Raw genomic sequence first — 18090 nt, 5'->3', positions numbered from 1 at the left:
CAAAATTCCAGCATAGTTTCAGTATCTAAGAATAGTATAAAGACTCGCATCAAATTTTGCTCTTAATCAATCATTAGATTTTTTTTTCTTCTAAATTGTAGTTCTGTGTTAAATTTTGGTTTCAATCAGTCGACAAAGGTATACAAATGCATGTTCGGTTCTTTTCTTCCCCATGCTATAAGAAACACAGAGATGCTCATATGCGAGGCTCAGAAATAAAAATATGAGTACTTGTACCTTTCACATTTTTGTCCAAAATTCCGAAACCTTATGCATAAATGGGAGGCGAACAACATATTTATTAATGAATATACAAAAAAATCGAGGAATATAATTTCCATTGATTTAATATATTATTTGCTAAATAATTAATAAAGCAGGATTTTTTCCCTTTATTAATTTTTCCTGCATCAGTATTTTGGAAGAAATTTTGTCATATAACTTGAATGATATTCCAAAATACTATTTTAATAAAGGTGTTAAACAAATGCGACATCAAAGTGTAAATAGATATATCATTTTACTATTTAGCTATCTTTTAATGGAACCAATTTACGTCGACGTAACCAGTACATTACGAAGATAAGTATTGACCACGAATGACAATGAAAAAAAAAAAAAAAAAAAAAAAAAAACCAATGCTCTTCCATTCCAAAGAAAGAGATGTTGCTTCTAGCGAGATCTTAAATAATGCTAAGAGCGTCATAGTGCAAAATGAGTCTCAAATGTAACTGACGATATACGACTCCCAGCAGTAAGAAAGAAAAAATATGAGAAATAGATGATATATATATATTGTGTAATTTAGAAACAACGGATAGTATATATTTGTTAGAATTGTTTTTAGTAGTATATATTTTGATTATATTTATTTATTAGAATTGCTTTTAGTAGTATATTGTTACAAACCTGTAATTTTGCTTCCCAGCAAGACGAATAGTGTCATCCTAAGAAAGACCGTTGTACGATCTGTCCTGTGTGTGCTGAGCGGGTGCCGTGTCAATGAACTCAGAGGTTGGCGATTAACTTGGCGATCATTTGGCGACTTGGCGTTGAATTTGGCGAGTTTGGCGACTAAATGGATACTACTGGAAAGTTCGAGAACTTTCACGATCCATCCACTAAGACCCGAGATACAGCCAGGTACGCCCTGATTGGTCTGAAGACTCTAGCCCCGCCTCCCGGAGCTATAAAAGACGGGCACTCAGAACCAGGAAGTCGTGTCGTGTGTATCGGAAGAAGTCGTGTGGATCGTAAAAAGAGGCGGTGTGTGGTGAGAGTCGGAGTCGCCGACACGTAGAGGTCTTGGAGGATTAGACAGCAAGAAAGCTGCTGAACTAATGAACTATAGCAATTAAATGTACTGCGTCATTACGATTGATTGACGGTATTTTGCTGTATAGAAAAATTTTGTAACAATATATTTGAATTATATATATTTGTTAGAATTGTTTTTTGTGCAATTCGACCGAATATTTGGCATGCATAAAAATATTACATTGAAGGAACCATTATTATTGATGAATTCTCATAAGCGCTACCACTGACAGTCAAATCAACTGAATGCATTAAGGAACATACTGTCCTGAAATTAATTATTCAATAAAACCGTGTTTGTGCTTCAAAAGTTATTCCTCTGGCATTGTAGTAAGAAAGAAAGGTTTATAATTAAACTAGATAAAACTTGAAAGGGGGAAAAAAAAAAATGCTTTTCTTTAAAAAAAAAAATTACTGTGGAAGCAAGTCTCTTGCTTGTCGCCATTGTAATTGTTACTGATGAGGAAAGAAATATTCCTCACTGGTAGGAAAGGGCACAGAACTCCATATCATATTCATATTATCATCTTCAATCATTTTCTTAAAATCAAGAAAAAGAAACTCACCGAATCTCTATATCAGCAATTTTAAATATTCTCAATATATGAAAATTGCTTTTCTATTCTTTCACGCTTTCGCTGATACGATCTACTCACTTTATAGGGAAGGAAAGAAAATTCATAACGTAGTCTTTTTTTAAACAAGTTTTCATGAATAAGCACTCTCATGCTGGCAATGCCATGAATGCAGGGCAAAGCTCTTGATAGTACTGTATGGAGACAAGGATGATAATTTGAATGGCTTAAAATTCCTCTTATTTGCAAAATCGCTTATGGAAACCGATTTCAATTTGACTTCACTGTCCAGAAGCAGCACCTGCTTTCAAATGTGGTAATGTAAGAATATGCACTGGGAATGACAAACTATCAAACTGGCTCTAATTACCACCACTGAAATTACTACTAGACAGATGTACCAAGGAATATAGATCTATTTGCAATTGCATTAAATCGGGATCAAGCGCTCAATGGTTTAAGCAGAGCAGTATTCATGTTCTAAATCTCATAATGAAACTCTTGTAGAAATCATTGTTAGACGATGTTCATATCAATGAACAAACACTTCAGCTAAATAAGGAAGATGAAGATGATGCTAAAGAAACATAAAGTGACAGCGTCATTGAATGTTATATTGATAATAAAAATTATAAATATAATTTTTCTAATTTGATTTATCTAATGCTTATTTTTCTCATATTATCTGATTTTGTCCTACTTAATATACAATTATAATATTTAGTGGATGATAATTATTTTAGAGAAAAAGTATTTTGGGATTCGGAAATTTAATGAGATAGTATTTATCCTTCTGCAACAAACTATACAAGAATAGTATTTATTTACACAGATTTTTATACAAACAATTATATTGACTGTGTCTTCGAGTTTCAAGAGAAATCATCTTACATTTTCTACCTTGCCAGAACTTGAAATAATACTGAACTCCAGTTGAAATAATGAAATCAATGATACATTAGCCATAATTGATTTTTTTTTCTGTTTTAAACATCCCAATCAATGGTCTACACTCAAATTACTAAGATGTAGTTTTTGGAAAACGTTTAAAGTACTTTTATTAATATGAAAAAAGTACATTAGAATGCTGAAGATTTGAGATTTAATTTACAATGTAGTGGCTATTTCATTTTTAGATGTAATGCTAAACAAATGCCTCAATAAGAATGAAAAATATATCGAGAAATAATAAATTATTAATACTTTCATTTCTGTTCCATATTGTCATTCACTGCAATTTTTTTTTATTATTATCTCCAAAATTATATGTGTTACTTATTGATACCTTTATATAATTCAATCCAATTTTGTCTGTTTTATGCTCCTTAATTCTCATTAACAGCTAATCACAAAATTATTTACAAACCTTACACTATGTTTATGTTGGAGACTACTGCTCAGCTAAATATATACCCTGCATTAAAATGACTGCAATAAAAAATATAGGTAAGCATGTTTATTTTATTTTTTAGATTAATTAAAAAATTTTCAAACAAGATAACTAAAATTCCCAAAAGAAATATAATTTTTGTTTCTTTAATTTACATAAATTATTTATAAATGAAGAATTCATGTTTTTCTTTGACATTTATTTATTCTAAAAATTTTATTAACAAATAATTTATAAAATCATATTCTAAGTTAAGTCGGATATTTATACATTCTGAACATTGTCTTTTCTACAACATTTAATCTCTGTTTAATCCACCAGTCAGAGCAATTGTTGCATCTCAATGGTTAAGTTGGAAGTGTTACTGTAATTTTCAGATAGAAACTCGAATATTCCGAAAGATTTTTAATGCATGTATAAATGTTTTTTTTTTTTTTTTTTTTTTTTTTTTTTAATAATGATTATTTTTATATGCCTCATAAATATCAGAACATTCTTGAACATATACATGTTTTTTTTCTTTTTGAAATATATATGTTCAGTAAGAAAATTCAAACATAGTATAGAATCAGAATTTTAATTTTTAGAGGAATGCCTTTAATTAGCATTAATTGATACCTTCATAAATCCACTAGAATAGCAAATTTTTTTTCATGCAAATCCTGCTTATGATTAATTTAATGCTGGATTATTTTAATATAAATTGTTTGAAGTTCTTAAATTTATAAATAAAAGTTATTAAAATTATTATCCTCTCATAGTCATTATTAATGCATAAAAAATCTTTTAATCCTTTAGAAGCAAGTAATTAGGGGGAAAAAATGATTCAATTTTTTAAAGTAAAATATACATGATTTTTTTAAGCAAAGAAAATATTTTGAGATTCTAAATAGAAAGATTAGAATATGCAATTATACATAAATTGAATTAAAATTCTCCAAAATGTAATGATGGTAAAGAAAATAGAAGTTTTATTATTTGCTGTTATTAGCAACAAATGACGTTCCAATCTAATCTTGAATAACAGAATGTGTAACAAATCTGAAATGATAATTTGATAGAGGTTATAAAATGTCAAAGTTCTATAAAAATAAGAAAAAAGTCTTTATTTATCTTAATTACAAATATCTTCGTTTCGTGAATCAGTTATAACATCATTATGAAATGAAGACGGATGCTTCTTTTCCTCAAAAAATAGTTATAAAAAAAAATCAACCAACTTAAATAATGTAACTGCAGTACTACTACTTGCTATGGCATTTTACAAGATGTTTTGTATAAAATCTAAACAATTTGCATACAATTTTTCCATGCTCAGAATTCAAGTAATGGTAGTTATTAGGAGGCTTGGTTTTGCTATTAGGATTTTAATTTCTGACAATCAACAACTTATGTGCACATCAAGAAATCAAAAATCTCATTAAATCATTTATAGCAAAATTTTCTCATGAAGTTCCATTTTAATAAATAGAGTTAACTGATTGAGCTTGATTAGTAGGAACAGATGAATTAGATAAGTGGTTTTTTTAAGTCATATACAAGAAAAAACAAACAAACCTGAATGATGTCTAAATTGTCCTGAGAGTGAATTATAAGCACAAAAAAAAGGAGGAGGTGTGAGAGTATATTAACATTCATGTTGATGGCCCTTTACATGATAATCAGCTTTAAAAAAATATGCAGCCAGTTTCTGTAGTAATAATAATAATGATAAATAAATGAGCTACTAAGATTGTAAAAATATTTTAATCAGAAATATAAATATGTCACAAGTTAACATTAATTAAAACACTTAAAAATCTTTGGCACAATGAAACACAAATAAAAACTTAACTAAATATTAATTTCTAACTAAATTAATGATATAAAATGTGATTTGTAATGTAATTTTTTCATGCTATGAGTTTGGTAAAATATTCTTCTGATCTCAGAAACTTTTTCTTCAGTGATTCTATCTTACTGCTGCTACTACGAATGGATTTCCCTAAAAAATGAAATATAAAATTACGTTTACAAGCAGTGGTAATACTGAAAGATTTAAATCATGTAATTAATTTAAAACAAAAACAATTATTAGTGACCATTATCAACAAAGCAAAATACAGAGATATTAGCGAAATTCTAAAAACTTTTCAATCATAGCATTACACTATCAATCATAGCATTGCACTATTTAAAAAGAAGAAGAAGAAGAAAAAAAAAAAAAAAAAAAAAACTTGAAATAATATTTGACAGACAAATTTGCACTACTAATTAACTTTTTCTACAACAATTTCCTCATGACTATCTATAAATGTAAGAAAATGTGAGAAGAGGCAATTGTGAGAAAATATATACTAAATTATACATTGCTGAATAAAAATATTCTGAAAACAATTATTCTAGAATGTTTCTTACCTTCAATACAAGTAATAAATTAACTTTTGTTTTATATTCAAATTTATATTAAAGTATTTAGAGCTATTTATATTGCATAAAATTCGTGATACTTTTTTGAAATACATTATCGCCAATATTATCTGAAGTAAAATTTTCATATTTAATTAAATTTAAATCAATACTTTAAAAATATTTCATTCTTTGATTCTTAACAAATTTTAAAATATTAGCATTCAGTATTTTTGAATGTTATTATCAATACTTGATCTTAAGAATGGAATTTTCTGCCAAATTTATATTTATGAAAATTAATTATTTGCCCTTACTTTTATAAATGTTAAGCAGAATATCAATTCTTTTCAATGTCATTGAAATGATATAGTAATTTGATATCTCCTTTTCCCCCCTTCAAATTCTGCTTATATTTTTTCCTAACAAAATAAGCGCAATATTTCCAGGAATCTGTTATTTATAGTTCTAAGCCCCAAATCAGAATCATAAAATATTTTTAAGAAGTCTAATATATATATTAAATGATATGTGGGGTGAATAATTAAATTTTATCTAAAGCATTCTTAGCGAGCAAAAATGAGAACCAGCATTAAAGTAGTTGTTTTGATCGTAGAATTCTATGCTACAATAAAATTCACCAAATTGGGCAAGAAAATATCTAATTTTAAACAAATACAAACCTAGAATAACATTAGAAATAGTTGAATATTTTGCATAAAAAATGACATTATTTAAAATATTTTTTCTGCAAGTATCTCATAAAAAATCTCATGAATCTATTTTCTTTGTAGAATTAGCTGTATTAAGAAACAAACATTACACTACCATTCCATAGCTCCATAGCATGTTTAATTTTAATAATATTATTATTAATAATAATATTACTTAATACTTCCTTTTTCCTTGAAAGGAAAAGCAGAAGGTTATATAGGGTGGGAAGGATGAATGAAGATTACACTGCCACAATTTTCTCACAAATAGCTTTTTACAACAAATTAGATTTTTTAGCAAAAAAAAAAAAAAAAAAAAAAAAAAAAAATTGGAATATTGAACAAATGTATTAGTCATTAGCAGAAATTTCATTAGCTCTTTTGCTCCTTTGAGAATAGGTGATATTTTGAATTTGCTAATATTGCTGATATTTCTAATTTTTCAATAATGTTTACACCTTTTTGAAAGCCTTCAACTATTCCATGTATTCATTTTTGAAAATTCGCAATGAATTAAATGCACATTTTCTTGGTATTTTGGGAAGGTTTATATACATTTTTCAGCAATTATTATTGAAAATTATTTTAAAACAAAATTTACTACTAATAATAATGTTAAAATATATTAAACAGATGCTCTATAAAGAAATAACCAGATGCAGAAAAGCCAGAATAAGACATTCATTTCATTTGTAAGAATACATAAAATTATGTCTGAATGGAAAAGAATTTTTTTCTAATATATATATATATATATAAATGGAATGAAAGAATGAAATATATTTTTACCCCATATTTCCCAAAATTAAAGGGTAATATTTTACATTAACCTCCAGATTTATTGACATTCTGCACAGAATAGAAAATATATTCACATAATTTAAAAGACTTGAGAATAAGGAAAATTCTTTACTTCTGGTAGAAAATAAGATTCTTTAGGCCTTTATATATAAATCAATAAAAATAAGCAATTTTTAACCCTTCATATTTTTAAAACACAGTATTTAAAAAAAAGAAACCCCTTTAATTAAGGCATATTTTTTATTTAACATACAAAAACAGTACAAAATAGTTGGTTGTGCTAAAAACAAACCTAGGAAACACAAAAAAGATTTTGGTCCAAAGAGGTGTCATAAAAATGAATTTCTTCTCAAATTTTTTGTTACAAAGAAAGAAGTTACAATATTCAAATTGACTTTGAGAAATTTTTTTTTATTGTAATTGACAAAAATAACAACATTAAAAAACAGACAGCATCAAAAGAAAGCTATCTATTTGATTTTTTCTTTCCTTTCACTATAAATAAACATAGAAAATATTTAAAATAGTAAAATCGGCAACCAATGATCAAAAATTGAATTAAATCCCACTTTTTAAATAATTTCTATTTTTTAAAATACAGTTAACTAAGCAATACTTTATATTGATTAAAATATTTACTGTATACATTGTGACAACTAATTATTATTTAGAATGATGGAAAAATTAAACTGATTACTTCAGCCATTTGAAATTTTTTCACTTGACATAACAGAAATAATTGTGAATTCGGTGAAAGATGTTAAAAAGTTAAATATTAAAGGGGGAAAAAAACTGAGGTTAGGAGAAATTATAGACATCGAAATCTAATAATGTATCAAATTTTTCATTACAAATAGTGATTTGAATTTAAAAAAAAAGGTATTATTATTCAAAAAGTATTAAAGAACAAAATGAGAAAGAAAGCACAAAAAGTAAAATGCTAAATTATAATCGTGAATGAAATAAAATCCATTATTCTTTTTTTAAAAGAACACTAAAAAATAGAAGTAATACTAAGGAAATAAAAACACAAATAAATTAAATTTGCATTTATTATTAAATTTGATGCTATAGTTTTAAGAAACATAATCCACATTACTTATTATTAAACATAAAAAAAAAAGAAAACCAATTCTACACAATACCTTTTTACTAATAAAAGTTCATGTTAAAAAAAAAAAAACTAATCTTCACTCCTTGACATAGATATTTTTGAAAGGATTTTTGCATTTAGAACAGATTTAATTTGATGATGTGTGGAATAGTACATAAAAGATTTACTGATGAATATAATTTTATTACTATAAGGACAAACAAAATTAAAAAAATTTTATTACTGAATTAAATTTATCATTCATAACTTAGGTAAAATGATTATAGAACAAATCTTAGCTGTCAGTTTTTAAATCTAAATTTTTTTAAAGTTTATATATAAAAATTAATTTAAATGTCTACTAATCATATACATATATTGAAAATTTTGTACAAAAATAAGAAATAACCTAAAACATACCAAGATGATGTCCCAAATATTGGAAAATGAGATCAGACATTAATTCAAGAGCAGCAAATCTCTCAATTCGTAATCCAACTTTAGATGACAAGGATAATGAGTATTTATTAACGAAAGGAGTATCACACAGGTCTCTGTGATCAGCATCTCTAGAGAAAGTGAAAGGGTAATTAGGGACACTATTATCACATTAAAATTTCAACAGAGTTTCTTTACTAATGGAATACAACATGCAATGGTGTTAAGCAAAATAGTGTTAGATATACAAAATTTCATAATACAAGAAAACGTCTAGCAAGAGGATAAAGCCCTCCAAGTTCCATTATAAACTATATATTATGGATAAGTAATAAATACTTCAGACATAATGATGATAATTTGTTATTCAGAAAATTACAAATGCAAATTTATTATATCACAAAATACTCCACAAAGCTTTATTTTTCTTTTAAAATTCATTATTCTTTAATTAAATAAATTATTTAAAATATAATTTTAATTTCAAAATGAGGTTAACCACTGTTAACAATATTCAACATCATTTAAAGTTTCACTAGATTTTCAATTATTCAATAAAATTTCTTTTAATGAAATCTTCTGTTTAGGATAGCGACCACAAAACATATAATTTGATTTACTAAAGAAATTCCAATTTTTCTGTAACGGAATATTAAATAAGCCATGGATGTAATATACTTGAAAATATTTGCTGGGTGAACAGCATATATATATATATATACTTTAATATATCAGTATACATGAAACAATATTTCTTCAGTGAAAGAAAAATAATGCAAGGAGTTTTTTAACAAACATTTTATTTCTTCATGTTGGTGATAGAAAGAATTCAGTTTTGAAATATTATCAAGATTTCTTTGTTTGAATTATTACCAGGCAGCTATAGGAGCTGAATAGGAAAGCAAAAAGCAGGAAGAAGAGACGATGAAAAAACAGTCAGAAATTTTATAGTTTCAGAAGAAGATTTAGCTAAAACAGCATTTTAGATTTACAATTGTTTGACTCAGCATGGAAAAAATAAGAGCCAGAACAATTCAAAAGTTAAAATGTAGCCAAAGTTTAAGCTATCAGAAAATTATTATTTTTAGAATTGCAACTAAATTGAAATTATTACATATTTATGTAGTTATATTGGTTGTAAACTTATTTCAGGGATGGTGATTAATTGAAGTATATAATTGATTTCGATGGTAAGAGATGACAACGGCAATCATGTCAAGTCAGAGCAGACTGGGTTTTGGCATCCAATGGGAGAGACTTGTGTGCATGATGTCATAATGCTTTGCAGGCTCTTAAAGGAGTAACACTCAATTCTTCCAATGGCAATGGATGCTCGGACACTGTTAATGTGCTCCCTTTATGTACCCTTTTTAGGCTTGGCCTTTTTTAGCATCTCAGATGAACCCTGCTCCTAATTAAATCTTATACCATAACTGTAAATAATGTAAATATTAAAATGTTTTATTATATGTAGTCTTAATAAATTAATTTTTTGTTAATTTGGTTATTATGATTCCCTTCTTTAAAAAATTCACTTTATTCCTAGATGCCGTCCTACATGTATATTATCAAAAATTTTAAAATCAAACTTACTTTATAAAATAAAACTGTGATTGACTGTGCATGTCTTGAAGGTTTTTCAAGATTTCCAAAGACTTCTTTGTTTGAAAGCTTTTAACGAGAAGGCATAGGAAGGGTTGAGAAATCATTGAGAAACAACTTTGATCCTCAAAGAATGGAAGCATCCATGGATCTAAGAATATGCCAGCTCTAGAAAATAAGTATAAAATAATATCAATATAAATACTATTTTCTTATTTATTACATTATAATAATTTTTTTATTAATCCATACAATGCTACAGGTATAATATCTTAAAGTTTATATTAAAAATAAATAAATTATTGGACATAAAGTAAGGTAAATCAATATTTTAACTAATAAATTTAGATTATTTTTTATTTATTAATCTTTAATGTTAGAAGGAGAATAAAGAGTGCAGGCACTTCAATATGTTGTAAGTTTAAGGGTATAAAAAAGAAATACAAAAAATACATAAGTAGAGAAGTAAATTTATATATATATATGTAATGATATTTCTTAAATTAATTCAAATCTTAAATGGTTTCTACTTTTTATCTTAAATTAGCCCATGTTAACTTCATTTTAAAATGTTCTCTTATTTCCTGATCCAATACCTAGTTTCTTATTTAATTATTTCTAACACATGCTTAACAAAATTGCTGACACTGCAATTCCCATGCCATGAATGAAGGAATAAAAACGCCTTAACCACCTACACATCTTTTTCATAAATACTTAAGATTGCTTTGTCTAAGTTGACAGGCTGCAAAGTAATCTCTATCAGAATCTAATAATAGAATCAACGAAGGAATAAATTTCTCACACTTTTGCTCTAGTGTCACATTGTAAACTGACATCATGTTTTATTGCTTCTTCTGCTGTATATTATTCTATACACCAGATGTGTAAAATAAATTGAAGTTAATTTCAAAAGTTCTTTTTGGCCACACATCTAAAAAATTATGCTATACATATAGTAAGGGAGAAGCTTCTTACCTATCAACACTCAATTTAAAAAATATTATTGTTTATTAAATCCATCAGTTTTCTGTAAGTAAAATAAAATGTAATATTCTTTCATGAAATTTAGCTCTTTTATTTTTCTCATTCTTTTTATCATGCAATTTGTAAATTATTGAATATTTTTTAGAATAAAATGAGTTATTATTAAATAATATTAATAGTTTCTATATTCACTTTCCCTAAAATTTCCTCCAAATTGCAAGTAAAGCCACAGAATAACTTAAAAAAAAAAATTATAATCAGTCTTACTTAAATCTCAACTCTGTAGCAAGGCACAAAATACCAGTTGAACCACCAAAAGAATGGCCGATAAAAAATGCATTCTTTAAATCTAGCTGGTTGTAAAACATGCCAGAATCGATATTGGATTCCAAAACATTCACGACATATCGTCCCTTATTCAAATCTTCCAAGAGATCTAAAACTTCCATACATTCTTTTGCTCGATATTTTACCTGAAATACAAATAAAAATATTATAATTTTTGCAAAATACAAATTTATATTATGCTTTATAATAATTTTTAATCAAGAATAGTCAATAGATTTTGTATGACTATTCAGACTGCAATGTAGACTTTTCTTACAGAAAAATGAATCTACAGTCATAAAGAAATATAATATATTTGTAAAGAAAATGCCAATTTAACTTTTCTATAGCTGATAATACAAATTTAACAAAAATCTCTTCCATATTTATACATACAATTACACAATTACCTGGTTTATACAACATGGGATTTTTACTTTTAGTGCAATTCTTTTGCATTCTTTCTCACAAAATCAAACAAACAAATTTAACATTCATAAAAGGAAAAAGTTCACACTTTTTAAAGTATATTATTTTGAATAAATACAAAACATTTTAAAATAAAATAAATAGGAGAATATATATACATATATTCTTCATGGAATTATCAAGTACATACTTATGGAAGGTTTATAAAAGGTTTGATTTAAAATATTTTTAATGATAGAGTTATTTTATTTAAGGTTTTTACAGGTTAGGGTAACAAAAACTTCGAAAGCTTTTCATAATGTATTTCATTCAAATACAGAAATGCTTTCCTGTTTAATATCAATAACAAAACAATGGTTAGAGATGCATTTTAAACCTCATTCATTAATATATTATTCATGCATATGTGTCAAACCAGAGAAGTACATAAAATAGCAAAAATTAATTATCGCCATTCTATCTTAGAAACATTTGGGGTTTAATTAAATGTTTCTTATAAAGATAGCTACAAAAAACTGAGATTAAATTCGTCATTACAATTCCCTCCATGAACTGAGAACCAGTTTATTCCTGTGGCAAATTCTCAACTACATACTCATGGTGAGGATAGGTATAGTATAAATTAAAAAAGTATCAAATTCCAAAGACTGAAGATATTATCTATTCCTCTAATTATATCATACACCAAGAAAAGATGAGAAAAAAGAAAAGCAGTTTTCATATTTATTAGATATTCAAATTCAATGTTCCATCAATAGTTAAAATATTACACTCTTTCAAGGAATTAATTGCTCTTCAGGCAAGAAATAATTGAATGTAGATAGGTGGAATGGTAACTTATTTAGCTAATAATTTTTATCTTTCAGGAATTTGATTTAAAAAAAAATCTTTCTATTACATTCACAACAACAACAAAAAATGAAAATGTAGTGTAAATGGTCAACTTTTTATTCAAATTTAAACAGAATGACTAGTATACTATGTCATTCATGAAGTTTTGGAAATAGTATAAATAATTATATTTGTTTAGTTACAATAATGCAGTCAAGTCTTCTTATTTGATATTAAATTTTCCACAAACACACACTGTGAGTGAATAAAATTAAAAAATGTACTTTGAAATTTTTACTGTCCTTAATTGGGTTGATTTTAAATGAGTGTTTCTCCCAGTATTTCTAATATGTCCAAGTCAAGAGAACATATGGTACACAAAATTGATCATACTATTGTTGAGGATTCCAAGTCTATTAAAGCAGAGGAAGATAGCTGCTGTCATTATTAATCTTTTGCCATTTTTTGTGTGACATTTTTCTTTTAATCAGTCAGTTTTGTTTGTGCTCTTTTACACAATTGCATTATTATGAGTAAATAAGAGGATGTCACTTCAAAGGAAGAACTTAAAAAAACAAACAATTGAGTAACAACTGACTGAATTATTTATAGGGATGTATAAAAATGTTATTAAAGTATTCCTGAAATATATTTAATAACAATAAGAAGCTTCAAGTATAGGTATGTAGAGTTGAATATAACAATAAAAAAAATCAATTTGCAACTAAAAAAACTTATATGACATAATTTTTTTAAAAGTAGCTGTTCTGTCTTAATAGATTCATTGTAAAGCTGTTTTATTTTTTAAAGATAGCAGCAGCATATTACTTTGATTAGTCTTTTTATTTTCCCATAAAGTATCCTATGCAAGATATTAATAAATGGCACAAGATGCTTTAAATAAAATAAATAATGAAAAGTAAGAAGCAAACAGCAAATTAAAAATTTCTCAATATCACAGTACTTGGCGACTCCTCATGCTTGTCTCGTTTTCTTTAGTAGCAGGCTGATATAACATCCACTCCTTTGCATGACAAAATGGACCAACATCTTGAGTCCCTTGACCTGCATCCCATTTTCCATCAACAAAATCAGTTTGATCATTGAGTAAATCATCTAAATCACAGAGGCTAGCACCAGGATTAGTTCCACTGGCTGACATTCTTACTTGTTTTTTGTAAAAACTTGCAGATGCAGAATAATCTCTAAAAATGGGTGAAAATTAAAAGAAAAATTATTCTGAAACCAAATATATAAAGATATTAAACTATAATGTTTTGTTATTAATTATTTATATACATATTTAACAATTACTGCATAGGACAATAATTATTACATGGTAATATTTTGGTTTTCATTCATTTTTTTTCTGTGAAAAATTTGATTCATCATGATTGTCTCCTCAGATTTCATTGGTGCACTAATTTGCATTTTTGTGCTAAGTATAGATTTTTTTTTTTTTTTTGCTAATAAGCTAAAAAAATTTTACAGCCAGTAGCACTCTAGGAAAATAAATCAATTGAAGAAGAAAAGTATTTGAAAACATAGCTGCATGTAAAGGTAGTCACCATCCATAAAAATTCCACTGTGACAAAAAAAAAAAAAAAAAAAAAAGTAAAGGAGGCAATGCAGTAAAAGTGTGAATGTACTAACAAAGTATAGGTTGCAAACAACTGTAAATACCAAAACAGTTATATTAATATGGATCAATTAAAAAGTTAAATGGTGGCTTTGTTTTAGAGCCATCATATGTGAAATGTATGCCCTTTTCATTAAAAAAAAAATGTATGGTATGAATGAAAGTTTATTTACTGAATTTAAGACAGGAAAGATTGTTTTGAAATGTTCATTAAGTATTGAGAAAAAAATCTTTTTTTTTTATTCATTTATATTAAATGCCCATTTATCATTTATATTAGTCTTTTATGTTCATTTAAAATTTTCAACACTTTTCTCAAAATTGATTCTCTAGAAACTGGTTTTTGGCATTATTAGAACAAATTAATTGGATTTACATTGATTCATATGGGAATTATTGCTTATGTTTTGTATTTCATTCATAATTTTTGGAAGAATTGGTGATGAAAACTGAAGTATATTTGTATGTTATTATTTAGACCATAACAACATAAAATATAAAATTATGAAAACAGAAAAGAAAAAAAAAATTATAAAAAGATATATGGCACAGATCGTTTTTATTCACAAATATAAGTCCCTCTGAAAGAATTATTTTTCTACAGAAACTTCTTTTTAATTAAATAAAATAATCTATCAGACATTACATTTTTAAGAAAAAAGTCAAAAATTTTTTTAATATATTTTGGATATGTAATATAAAAAAGGATATTTTCTTAAATTTATTCAAACTTTCTTAAAGAAATTTCTATATGATCATAATAATTAATCTACATCAATGTAAGTATTCCAAATAACAAGCCTTTTAATGGAAAGTAAATCAAAAATTTATTATTTATTTGTAATAGAAATATTTGCAATAAGATACACCTATGTTCTACAGCAGCAACTACAAAACCATATGATGCTAATTCTAAGCACAGGGAAGAATAAACTGTTCTCCAACCACTTAACCCATGGGAGAAAACTACCACTGGATATTTTTCATCACTTTGTCGCAGTGCTGCATGCCAAACTGCTGGAATGTACAGCTTTCCTGTAAGGAATAAAGAGATATTTCTGTTGAAATTTCCAAATACATAAATTAACTATTTTTAAATTAGAACAATATCTGAACTTTTCACTTCAATTCACATTACTATATTTGTTTTATGGGCAGAAGAATATTATTAAAAATTATTAGCTTCTCAGAAATTTTCGATGCACTATTAATATGTACAGCAAAAGTTGCTATCATGATACAATACTAAATACTATGCGATACCCCAACTTAGCTAGAGGCCATGTGGGAAATTATATTAAGATAAATTTATATTAAGTCTATTTGCATTATTATGATAAATGAAAATATTAAATCTGATAAATAATTCAATTAAGTGTAACAAAATCACAGCAAATCATTATTTGTATAACAATTTACAGATATTAATTTCAATTCCTAATTGAATAAGACAAAATAATAAAACAACAAGATAAAATTCCTTACCAACCAATATTTGATGCAGAAACCTAAAGATACTTGATGGAATACCCAGTCTAACAGAATATCCATTGAGATATTCTTTATGAGGAAGCCATAATGGCCATTGCAAATATCTATCCTAGTATAAAGAAAGGTATAATAATTTTCATCCAGTTTTTTAATTGTGTACAAAAGATATACGAAATACAATTTTTTTTAAACACTGTTCATGATTTATAACATTTTATTGTTTTTCTTTAAGAAAAATTATTTGTTTGCATAAAATATTCCTTCAAAGAATAGAAATGTAATAACACTATAATGCTTTAATAATGGATTATTTTTCTTCCATTGTTTAATACATTTTCAAGCAAACAGCCTTCTAAAAAAGTATATCAAATAGACATGATATATATATATGGAAAATATGATTATTTATTCCAAATGAATACAGAAATTACAAATAAATTCCTTCAAAATATTTGCCAAGCAGTGAAGTAATACTATATGACAAATTTGTGTATAATTTCACATGCACAATGAGAATGCAGTTTTAAACAGTAATTTAGCATCCCCTAAAGATTATTTTGTTACACAATCCAAATTCATACTTTTATTGAATAGTTGTCTAAAACCTTACTTGAAATTAATGAGTACATTACAGTCCTTTGACTCTGGTTTCTGAGAATAAGCTAATCAATCACTCAGATTTTAACAGTTTATTAGATAAGTGAACAAATTTTTAATTAAATTTATTTCAAATTTCTTCTTTGCTTTGATTATATAAGACTGTATGCCTGTCATAGACTACACTGAGAGTTCTTTTAATATAGCGAATAAAAAAATTAATGTAGCATTTCATATAAGTAGGAAGCTGCCTTTTTCTCACTGTTATCAGACACATTTTTAATTATACTATAGTGATAGGTTGATTTATAAAGTAATTTTATACATATAATACAGCAGAAATTTCAGATTTACGATACTTGATAATAAAGCAAAATCTAGATGGATGCCGCAATTTCACTGATCCTTGAGCTAGTAATCTCTTTAAAGTTTTTACACTAACAGTGAATTGTTGCTCAATCATAGATATAAATGCAAATAAAAAAAATAACCAGCAACTTAACTAGATATTTATTTAACAGTCACTTTTATTTTATGTTTGCCACTTAACTAACCCCCCCCACACACACACAAGGTACAGAAATAATACAGCAATAACAAATAAAAGATGACAATTTTAGGATTATTATAAGAGTGACATTTCAGAGAGAAGTAATAAAGTTACAGTTAAAAAGAAATTGTATTTTCAAAATAATTATCTATAATAGTCATGAACTGAAAAAAAATTTTTTTTCTAGTACTGAGTAGTTACCTATTACTAGAGTGATTAAGATTGAAATTCACAGATTGTAACCTTACCAATAATAAATGGGGAGTTTTACAAAAAATATTAATTCAATTTAATGAGAATTATTTCCCCATTTTACATCACTGGACTTTTGTACGATGTTGTAAGCACAAGTAAGTAATAAATATAAGAATACAAATGACAAAAAAAAAAGGTAAAAAGCCACAATTTTACAAAGCCACAGTCAACACAAATGAATTCATTACAATGTAAAAGCTTAAAATGCCTTTAAAATAATAATGCATGTATTTTGAATTATGGAAATTCCAAAAAGTAATCATCAAGATTAAATCAATAAACCACACCAGAATTCCTTGGTCTCGAGAGGGATAATATAGCCTAACAAAGACACCAAATTTTAAATAAGAAGTCATAACATCAGTACAGCCCACAGTAAAAGGCCCAGTTGGCAAAGGCAAATGTCTTCTACCTTTGTAAGTTAAAGATTTAACTCTTTCTTCCATTATTATACAGAAAAAATACTTTCATATCATCAACTTGAAAAACAACAATTTACTTCAATTTACATGTTTACTGGAAACTTCAATTTACATGTTTAGTTTCCCTTCTACGTAATGTCCATAAATAAGAACTGATAAGGATACGTATCAAGTAAATGTAAACAAACACTGAACAGCCGGAAAAATCCTGATAAGGACAACAAACATTGTTTCATTTCAGTTCA

The 18090-nt window shown here is 26.4% G+C and overlaps 1 protein-coding gene across 1 annotated transcript; it reads right to left on the bottom strand.

Annotated features, from left to right (window-relative positions):
• Positions 1 to 4401: 4401 nt before the first annotated feature.
• Positions 4402 to 18012, bottom strand: LOC129968184 (platelet-activating factor acetylhydrolase 2, cytoplasmic-like). Its single transcript, XM_056082032.1, has 9 exons — positions 17945 to 18012; positions 17711 to 17914; positions 16016 to 16130; positions 15400 to 15565; positions 13856 to 14096; positions 11572 to 11777; positions 10309 to 10485; positions 8698 to 8846; positions 4402 to 5266 (listed from the first exon to the last, which is right to left on the bottom strand). The coding sequence occupies exons 2-9, from the start codon at positions 17867 to 17869 to the stop codon at positions 5175 to 5177; spliced, it is 1305 nt and encodes a 434-aa protein (XP_055938007.1). The 5' UTR covers positions 17870 to 17914; positions 17945 to 18012; the 3' UTR covers positions 4402 to 5174.
• Positions 18013 to 18090: the final 78 nt, after the last annotated feature.

The sequence above is a fragment of the Argiope bruennichi genome, chromosome 5 (genome assembly GCF_947563725.1).
Source record: "Argiope bruennichi chromosome 5, qqArgBrue1.1, whole genome shotgun sequence".
In the NCBI taxonomy this organism is placed as follows: domain Eukaryota; kingdom Metazoa; phylum Arthropoda; class Arachnida; order Araneae; family Araneidae; genus Argiope; species Argiope bruennichi.
The sequence above is the reverse complement of the archived record's forward strand: the minus strand, read 5'-3'. Positions and strand labels throughout refer to the sequence as shown.